Source organism: Trachurus japonicus, chromosome 9 (genome assembly GCF_045865225.1).
Source record: "Trachurus japonicus isolate A0001 chromosome 9, Traja_1.0".
Taxonomy (NCBI): domain Eukaryota; kingdom Metazoa; phylum Chordata; class Actinopteri; order Carangiformes; family Carangidae; genus Trachurus; species Trachurus japonicus.
Window position 1 is genome coordinate 22,877,966 of NC_140915.1, and position 10,237 is coordinate 22,888,202.

The 10,237-nt window shown below is 41.1% G+C and overlaps 1 protein-coding gene across 8 annotated transcripts in view; it reads right to left on the reverse strand.

The window, feature by feature from the left end:
* Positions 1-10,216, reverse strand: part of agtpbp1 (ATP/GTP binding carboxypeptidase 1) — a 28,321-nt gene extending 18,105 nt beyond the window's left edge. For 4 of the 8 annotated variants that reach the window (XM_085786594.1, XM_085786595.1, XM_085786592.1 and 1 more), the window contains exons 1-5: positions 9,977-10,216; positions 8,499-8,557; positions 4,104-4,234; positions 814-881; positions 180-243 (exon numbers count right to left, since the gene is read on the reverse strand). In XM_085786594.1, the coding sequence (XP_085642720.1) occupies positions 180-243; positions 814-881; positions 4,104-4,234; positions 8,499-8,530 (295 nt within the window). In that variant the 5' untranslated portion in view covers positions 8,531-8,557; positions 9,977-10,216. Of the gene's footprint in view, positions 1-179; positions 244-813; positions 882-2,304; positions 2,757-4,103; positions 4,235-8,498; positions 8,558-9,976 lie in introns of those variants that run through there. The other 4 variants (XM_085786598.1, XM_085786597.1, XM_085786599.1 and 1 more) reach the window with 4 other exon arrangements.
* Between the last annotated feature and the right edge of the window lie 21 nt (positions 10,217-10,237).

Genomic DNA, 10,237 nt, shown 5'->3' on the forward strand with positions numbered 1-10,237 from the left:
GAAGGAATTAGAGACATTCAGCCTAAGAAAGAGCTCATTCTCTACAATTTACCACCACTGGACAATTTATCAGAAAATGTTTACCAACTGTCACAACCATGAATGATGAAGTGACCATTTGTGTGTGAGAGAGAGGGACAATGTTAATGACTCTACAAATGAGGCTCATCAATACTTACCCGCAGTCAGCAGCTCACTGAGAATGTACAGGATGTTCAGGGTGGTCTGGACATCGCGGGTGTTCTGTCAAAGTCACAAACAGCTAATTTGTTAAAACGGTGTGTTCAGTTTACTAAATTATAGAGTTGTGCACGATGACTTCTTTTTTGCCTCCAGAGAGAAATATAAAACTCTACTTAATGTCATTGATCCGAGGTGAACAGCCTAATCCCAAATCAAACACACTGATCAATGTGACACCGGGTTTCCTGAGGCTGTTTTGTCAAGGGACTGACAGCCTCCACTGGATTAATGATGGACTAAGATCAGAAGAAACAGATACACCCAAATAAACCTCACTACCTTGGTAGAGGAAAGAGATACTATTTTATAAAGCAATGTGTGAGGCTAATGTTTGGGCAAAGCTCAAAACACGGATGTCTGTATGATTAATGAGACAGCATTAAGGGGGGGATAGGTGAGTATACACCTTTTCAAGTACTGATGGTTTAATATTTTGCAGTTGCTACTGGAAAAACATCAAATATTTTTTATTACATTTTTTGAAGGGCACAAGCAAAATCCTAAAAATCCCATGCCATGGTTAAAGATACTTTTGTAGCTTTATCAGGTTGTGTTGATGGGCGAGCTGACCTCCAGTGAAGCCAGGATGACCTCCATGCCACTGGAGCCTTTGGACATCACCTCTTTTCCGCTCTTCTCTGTAACACAAACAAAGTAAAATGATCCAAAATGGGACGATAAACAGTGCTGTATATGTGCAACACGGCTGAGGGGCTTTTTCACAGGTGGGCCATGAAAGACAAGTATTAACAAACAAATATTCTGCTGTATTTCACAATAAACAGATACTATATCTGTGAAGCACACTGTTGGATTGTGTCACATATTAGCTTCTGCACACATGCGGTTTACTGCACAATACGTGAAATAAGTCAAGAGGTCCTCTTACAACTGTTACTCGGCCTCTATTTTCTTCCTCCTTTCTTCACCTCTCAACCTCTTATGTTTGCCCTGTAATTTAGGAGCTGACAAATTCCTGACCTCTTTGAAAAGGCCGCAGTGAGCGGTCCTGTTCTGTCCTGTCCTGAGACAAATGCAAACCTTCCGATCACAAACACGTGAGTAGGAGGAGAGAAATTATATTAGGAGAGAAAAGATCGTAGAAGATTGTGGAGGATCATAGATAAATGTGACATTTTGAAAAAATAAATAAATATATGAAATACTACAAGACAATGATATTAATAATGTTGTCAGATTTTTTATATGACAGCAGATTATGTCAGATATGTGATCAGTTTATATCACTGGTACCACAACTGAATTATTTTATCACTTGGTGATGACTTAGTGACAAGTGGTCCGTGTTTGGCACTGAACACCGTCCCAGTTTAGGAAGGCATCTTAACAGCGGGGGAGATGGAAAGTGTCAAGCGTGCAGCTTTTGTGATTCATGATCCCGTTACTAAAATGCATGTGAAAGTTAACACAACTGCTATGTGTGTGCACACACATTTTTTTCCACAAACTCATTTTCCACACTTGCACAACAATGTGCATACTGTATCTGAGCACACAAGCACACACTTCAGGACCTTGCAGAGCAGTGACCTCTTAAAACATTTCTGTCATGCCAGACTTTTTAAAGCTCTTCAAAACAAAATGGCATTTCAACACCAATCTTCAAAAACAAAAGCGTGATGGGTTATTATATATAGACGATCACTGAAGAAAAAAATATTAATAATAAATACAATTTTAAATTATGTCAAGAGAAAGATATATGTCCAACATAAAGCAGAGCTAACTGTGACCTGCGCAAGGAGCTGTAAACCTGTTGCCCTTTAATATTATATATTTATATTAAATGATATAAATATATATATAGCTTATATTTCTTTTATTGATTCCAGTTATTAATCAGCTGAGATTGACTGCTGGGTTAGCACTGCTTATGAACTCCTGAGGTTGCATGGTTGCTCAATTCTCTCTTTCCGTCCTCGGCTGACCCAACCAAGGAAAACCTTTAAAATATTTGTAACACAAAAGTTCCTTGAACTGCCAACTGCCAAATTAAATGCCTGATATTGTTCTAGTTTATTGTCATGATTTAGACCATACCTGGTGAGTCTGGAGAGACCACAGGCTCACGGTACGTCCTGCTGTATCGGTACTCCATTTGAAGACAAGTTCCACCAAACTTCATCAAAGCTTTGGGTAAAAAAAAAGTTCTATTGTCCAAATTTCCTGGTCCACCTCATTTGGATTTCTTCAAGTTCAGTCCATGTCTTCGGTGAATCTAACACTCAAGAGTTTGATCTTGTATAACAGCCAATAGATAAATCCCCTTTAAAACTTTACTCATATTTCTCTATCCCTCTAACAATAGCTATAACCTGTTGAACTGATGGATCTTACTACTCTCTGACTGTGAGAGGAAAATGTGAACCCCCCTCCCCCGTACGCTACAAGAAAACTAAACCACCGACTGCTCCTATAGAGAACTGCCAACTGCATAAGATACTCCTCACGCGTCCTCTCCTCTTTCTCTTACCCCCTCCTCTCCCAGACTCAGCACTGGGTGGAAGGGAGAGCTGCCAAAACTCTCAAACGACAACAGACGCTGGATTTCTGACAGCAAATGAGAGAGAAAAAAAGAGAAGTGCTGCCTCCAAAACTGAATCACTGAACTGAACTAAAATCCCTCTGGTCATGTAAATTAATTTTATTTTTTGTATTTTTGTATTGACTTTCAGGTTACTTCACTTACAAGTCCTGACTTTCCATTCCTACCATCATCCTTGTTCTTTCTCATGGTATTCCTCGACTTCTACTAAGCTCCAATAACTGAACTTGAGACAAGAGTACAGCAAAGTCCTGTGGGGTGTATAGTTACAACAGACAGGGCCACAAACTCCCCCACTTCCCCCCCAACCAGCGTCTCACTCAGACACATTTTAAGTTGAGGCTAGGGGCAGGCAGGGTGTGACACACCGCCAAGTAGTAGATTAGAGGGGAACAGCTGATATATCATGACTGACATGGTCACAGACAGAAGCCTTTCCACTGCGCCCATAAGTCATGATGGATTAACTACAAGTGACTTTAAAGAAGAAGCACGCAACAAATGTGGTAAGAGGAGAAACAAATTGAAAAAAATTGAGTGGAAGGAAGTTCAAAGCATGTTCAAAATACGCCTGCGGGCTCAAAATACTATGTAATGATTCAGCAGAATTCTTCACACGCTGCATATTCACACAGATTCCACCGAGGCATGACTAGAGTCATTACAAGTTTTCTTCGGTCAAAAGATCCACACTGAAAATGCCACTGACTGAAAACTACTAGCTCCAGGGAAAAGAACTAAAAGAGAAAATGATTTGTGGGTTAGCATTCAGAGATGAAAAACCACAGATAGGATCTTGATTAATTGAAACCAGCAAGTTATCAATTGGTCTGTCAGTTTTGTTCAATGTGCAACATACAGTATTAAATTTAGAATGTAAAACATCAAACGATTTAACAAAACTGTTCACGTTTTTTGTCGGTTTGCCACACGCTAACTCCTCTAATTATTAGAAGCACTAGAGCAAGGATGCTTCATCAGAGATTTCCATTCATCCCTGCTCAGTGTGGAAGAGGCACACTCATGTTTCAGCCTGTTTACATGACAGGGAAACACAAATGCCTCACTCTTCCACTGTGAGATCTTCTTCCCTGCTCTCCTTTCAAAACGTAAACAGAGAGACCACATCCAGAGACACTGTATCCATCCATCCGCACTTTAACTACTAATGCCCCATCACAGCTTTATTTACGCTGCAAGTGCAGAGGACTCCCATTTTTAAACAAATTAAACAACTCGACCTGAGAACCTGAAACGTTGCATTACGTGTGTGAGTGTGTGTATTTTCTCTCACCCTGCGTCTGTATGAGATGAAGTATCTTTGCAGTGACCTGTCGTGCTGTGTCCACATCCTTCACCATGGCCTCTCCATTCATCCTCTCGAGTTGGCCCAGGAGCATCAGGACCCTGGAGTTACTGGGAACACTAAAAACACAAGCATACAGACATTTTTACCTTAATTTAACTCGTGGTATAGTTTTGAGTTGACAAACACAGTCGAGAGAGTGGCTGCTTTGGGGGTATCCTTATGGGGAGGGATGACATATTTCCACTTTTACGTAGATCCCAGTGGAGAGCGTGCACTGTGCACTTTGACAAACACAGCTTGTGTCCAATAGTATTTTAGAAAAAAAAAGAGCAGACCTGAAAGTAACGAGTACTTTTCAGCCTTCCTAGAAATTAACTTGAGTAAAAGTAAAAATATTTGTCTTGGAAATGTATTCAAGTAAGAGTAATAAGTACCAAAGAAATCTAATACTTAAAGTACAAATCCTCTGGATATTGTATACTCAGAGACTGGACACTGATTGTATCCCACTAACCAGTTGGCGTGAAATATGGCTAGAGATATTTTGATGTTACAGTGAATTTCACCTTTGACCAGTTGGATACAAAATAACATCACTTCATAATTAGTGCCACAGGGATCTGCTTCGAGGCACTGACCTCCTTAGTTATGAAGCAGCTAACTCCAATACAAAATTTGGAGCGGATGAGAAAAGACGGGAAAAGCAGAAGCTTGTGAAGGTTACCACAATATTTTTCTATAAACTGCAAAAACATGTTCAAGAAGGTCTTTCGCCACTCACGGTCTGCTTCTTGGTCTGATAGGAGCTACTGTTTTGTCACAATAAGTCAACGTGTGAGGCCACTGCATTGGCAGAAAAATACCCTCTTTTTTTTTTTTTTACCTGCCTCTGCCTGGAGTCTTTCTTTTGTCATGGTAACACTTCAAGTTACTGTGGCAACCTCTGAGCTTCAGGCCAGAGCCACAGGCTGAAACCATTTCATGAATTAGGGACTCACTCCTCCAACATCTCTGCAGTTTACTATTTCACTGATATTTCTGACCCCATTCTCCCATACATTTATATGAAGTCTCTGTAAAACACCACCAGACAAACACACACAGGTAACTTTACGTGATAACAGTCAGAGTTTGGGAGGCACATTTCAACTGTATTTCGCTCAGTAAAAACCAAGCGGGAAAAATCACCATGGCAACCTCTGAGGGCAGGTTGACAGACAGGTGTTTTGGACAGATTTACAGAAACCTAAAAATGTAGCAAAAATGTAAAGTTTTTTATTGAAAATGCCATGTAAAGTTATATTGTAACACTGTAAAGTTAAACAAAAAGACTACGTGTGCAGCCTTGTGTCTAAAATGGGGGTACGTGTACCCCTGGGGGTACGTGAGGGCTATCCAGGTGGTACGTGAGATTAAAGCCTCTGGAAACCCAAATCCACCAAAGCCTCCTAACCATGTATTTTAGGGTCTTATGTACATATTATTAAACATGTAAAAATAATTAGAAAAAAGTTTCCATCCAAATTGAAAATATTTGTCTTTTAAGGTTTTGTACAGTAGGTTTGAATTGGGCGGAGTTATCTCTGGGATTTATCACGCAATAAATCCTACATCACTTCATAAATTACGTGCCACAGGGATTGGCGGCGAACAAAACCGTCTGCTAACGGTCGCATCCTCCAACTCCTTAGTCCTCACAACCAGAGCCATGTCAACCCGAGTTGAGGAAAGAGGCGAAAAGCTTTTAGAGCTTCATTAGGTTAGCGCGACATATATTTTGTCTGTATGTAAACTGTTCCAAAACCCTGTTCAAGAATCTCCAGCCGATACACGTCTGCTTCTGTGTGTGGTGTGTGTGTGTGGGGGGGGGGGGGGGGGGGGGGGGGGGGTGAGGCCACTGCATTGCAGAAAAATCCGCGATCTTTTTTTAGCCTTTATTAGCTTTCCAGCGCGACCTGGAGTCTTGTCTGTCTGTCTGTCTGTCTTTGTGTGTGCCCACAACTCCTCACAACTCTCTCTAGCCATACAGGCTGATACAGCCGGTTTTTTGGGGGGGTGAGGGGAGGGAGGAGGTGTGTAAATTCTGCGATTAGCTTTTAGCATTTATTAGCTTTCCAGCGCGACCTGCCTTGTCTCTGTGTGTGTGTAAAACAGCCCTCCTGGCGCTCACACAGACACAGTGACGGTTAAAAGCTTTTTTTTTCGTGAGACTACGACCAAAGTCAGAGTTATGGGAGGCTCCACAAAGCTGGTATTTCGCTCAGTAGCTGCTAAAAATCAATCAATCGGGGATGCACCATGGCAACTTTTTTTTTTTTTTTTTAATGGTCGCCACTGACGTGTTGCTATGACAGGTGTTTTGGGATCAATCATAGCGTTTATCTGACAGACCCAATCTGTCCTGACCAGTGGCATCAAAATGCCTCATAGCAAAATGTAACTGTTTATTAAACAAAATTTTTGTAATAGTTATGAATAGTTATTGTTTACACTTTAATGTCAAAAAGATGCTTAATGAGCCTTGACTTTGTCTAAAATATGGGGGTTTTTACCCCTGGGGGTACGTGAGGGCTATCCAGGTGGTACGTGAGATTAAAAAATAATAATAATTAAAGTAATTATTACATAAATATTTCATAGACTGATAGACTGTTAGTTCATAGACTGAATCTTAAATTAGGCTACTCAATTTCATTATCCTAAAGAAAAAAGCAGAGTCTCCCCCATACCGGGATGGTTTGGCCCGACCTGGCATGACATCACCTGTCAATCACTGCCACCTTGAGAATAATTGCCACCTTGAGAACTCAAACAACACTCGTTATCGGATGACACGATCAGATCAGTTGAGTGAAGCCAGACATCCACCAGTGGTGAAGCAGGTCTCTTCCAAGTTGGTGAACCGTCACCCTGAGCAGGTCAGACGAGTTACTTGAATGATTGACTGGGAGAAAATGTTCTAGTTTTTAGTCTAGTCGCGTCATCATCGTATAGGTGAATTATGGTGAGTTATGGCTGAAAACGAGATGTTGTGAGGTCACAATGACATTGACCTTTCACCACTAAATTCTTATCTCTTCATCCTTCATCCCTCTGGACATTCCTGATATGTCCCAATTTGAGATGCCATGTCCTTGAACTTTGACTTTTGCCCACCAGAGTCTAATCAGTTCATGCTTGAGTCCAAGTGAACATTAATGCCAAATTTAAAGAAATTCCCTCGAGGCACTACTGAGGCATCTTGTCCATGAGAACGGAAAATATGTTCAGACAGACAACATGAAAACATAATGTTTCTGGCACTGGTCGTCACTAGTTCTGAGGCATAGGAATTTGACATGATTTCCCTCTCTATCTAGAATTAACACAGAAGGAAAGACCAGTTTTTTCACTAAAGGGTGTGAAAGCAACGAGCATTGGGTGACATTGTTTAACAAACATAAAACAACCCCAATATGCAAATTCTATCATGAATTCATTCAGTGGGTCAAATACTGTATGTCTAAGAGTAATAATCGACAAAAATAGACAGTTCTGTAATGCAGAGCTAAAAACTGAGGCAACCCATGTTTAAACATAGATTGAGTCTGACTCACAGAACTCTCCTCAATATATTTTAATAAAGCTGACTGTTGGAGAGGTCTCCTCCTGCTTCACTATTTCTGGAGTACTGACCCAACCTCCGCCTATGATCTTAGCCCAGTGGCGCTCAAATGGAAACACGAGGTTATAGGTCAGTTGTTGGTACAGCAACAGCAAACATGGGAGAGAGAATCAAAACTCTGTGATTGTACCCAGTGCAACTGAGTTTCTCATATGTCCATATAAAGACAGAGACAGAGGGAATGAGAGAAAGAGAGAGAGAGAGAGAGAGAGAGAGAGAGAGAGAGAGAGAGAGAGAGACTGCTACAAACAGAAGAAGAAAAAACTGGGAAAATGGAAAGAATGATGAAAGGACTGATGCAAGAATAGAGAACGGAAAACATATTGAAGGACAAGTACAGGCTAAATACACACATTACATAAGAAACACAGATGAACAGCTTTTTCCATGCAGTTTCGACATTAACTATACATATCGGTTGTTTTCAATAATAACAAATATGTATGACTAGTTCCAGCAAGGCTTCTGTCTCTCTTAAACACACACACAGTGTGAAAAGACAATGAAAGACAGGGAAAACACAGATACAAAGGTAAAACAGTTAAGGGGCAGAACCATATTAAGGAGGGTATACCGGAAAGCAGAGAGTGTAAACAGATGGTTGTGACATAGCAGGGTTCACACAGAAACACATGCAGGTATCACAGCCTGTATGTGTGTTTGTGAAAGCATAATGAAATTGCATCTGTTTGCTCTAAAATAACAAAGCAACTCACCCTTTCTCTGTGGCCATTTTGGGCTTGTTCATTTTCACCAAATCAACATTTCATGTCGTCTGCAAGACAAGAAAAGAAGAAAGAAATCAATGACAAACATAAACACACTTTTTAAACTTCATGTGTTGCAAACGGAAACTGAAGTTAGAAACAGATTATGCTAAATCTAAACTTTCAATTGCTGTGAAACGTATAGTCTGTCAATATGTGTGAGCCCTGAAATGCATTAGTGACCTGTCTGGGGTGTACATGTCTAGCAGTGAATGCTGGGGCAACCTGCAGCTTCATATCGACCGTGCCAGAACCGAACCACTATCAAATACACATAATCTCCAGACTGATTTGAAACAGAACAAAGGAGTTGCCCAAGATGCTGCAGATATCAGATGTTGAGAGACAAAAGAGCCGCAGACAAATTAATCCAACAGGTTAAGAAGCATTACACGGTTTCAGCTCAGCTGTATTATAATAAACAACAATGAGCCAAAACGTATTGCAAAAAAGAAAAAAGAAAAAAGAAAATCTCTGTATCATTCAGCTAGTTTAAGAGAAAACTTCTGCAACTGCCTGCTGTGCTGCAACTTCACAGGTCTCCCAAGAGCCTTGGATTAGGTCAGACAGTGAAGCATTTGTGGATGAGTCATAAACTGCTGTAAAATTTACACCAGTGGTGCCAGACTGTGATTTATTTGTGGTTGTGTTTAACAAAATACAACCACAATTAAAATCACAATGACACATTTAACCATTAACACAATCACAATTAAAAGTAAAGAGGGAAAAAAAAAACATTAGATACAGTTACACACAAAATAATTATGGTAAATCCATTTGAGTTAAAATAAGATTGAAGCTAAACTGGCTAGCTATTACAACTCAGTGAGCCCAAACATTGCAGAGTCAGATTGCAACAGCCCTCCTCCCTTTGCTGAACAGGTACAACCAGGTAGCCCTTGGATCTAAGGTCCCGCCCTGTACTGGTACATTTGAGCCGAGGGGGAGCACAGATGTAGCTGGAGGGGGTCAGACAATAAACAGCCAAGGCGATCATAAAACTGACATGTTATGGAGGAGGCCAGGCAGCTTACACAGGACAGATGGCAACCAGGCCACAACAACAACCCTACATGACTGCCCACTCCCACAACCCAGTAACGTTATCCTCCTCCTTGTATCAATTTAAAAAAAAAAAACTTGATAAGCTCTGTCATTGCAGCAGCCCGCTAAGAAATAACGGGTTAGTGGACGTTTATTTGCAAAGATAAACCACAAGGTACGGCTGTTTTTTTCAAGATGCTAAGTTACTGCTGGTGTCCGCTGCACCTGCTAGACTAGTCAGTCATTTAACGGCCGCCTGTCTGCTGCAGCAGGCTAGCTGTGGTGTATGCTAACAGCAATGCTAAATAAAGAGCAAGCGGACGATGTTAGCTGCAGCAATGCGTGTGTACAATATTAACAAAAAAGAGGATTTTACGTACCTGTATGGAAAGGAACTGCTGTCCCATTCAGGGTGGACCAATTCCAGTGCTACTGTGTGTGTCAGTGTGTGTGTGTATGTGTGTGTGAGCGTTGCCTGAAACGCCCTGTTGATGTTGTGATGTGATGATGATGAGACCAGCCCCAACTGTCACACTCAGACACCCGTCTTTGAACAACGCGAGAATATGTATCTGTGTGGCTCTGAGCGAAGTTAACAGCCGGGTAGAAAGCTCCCGAATGAGCCAAGTGCACCTCTAGCC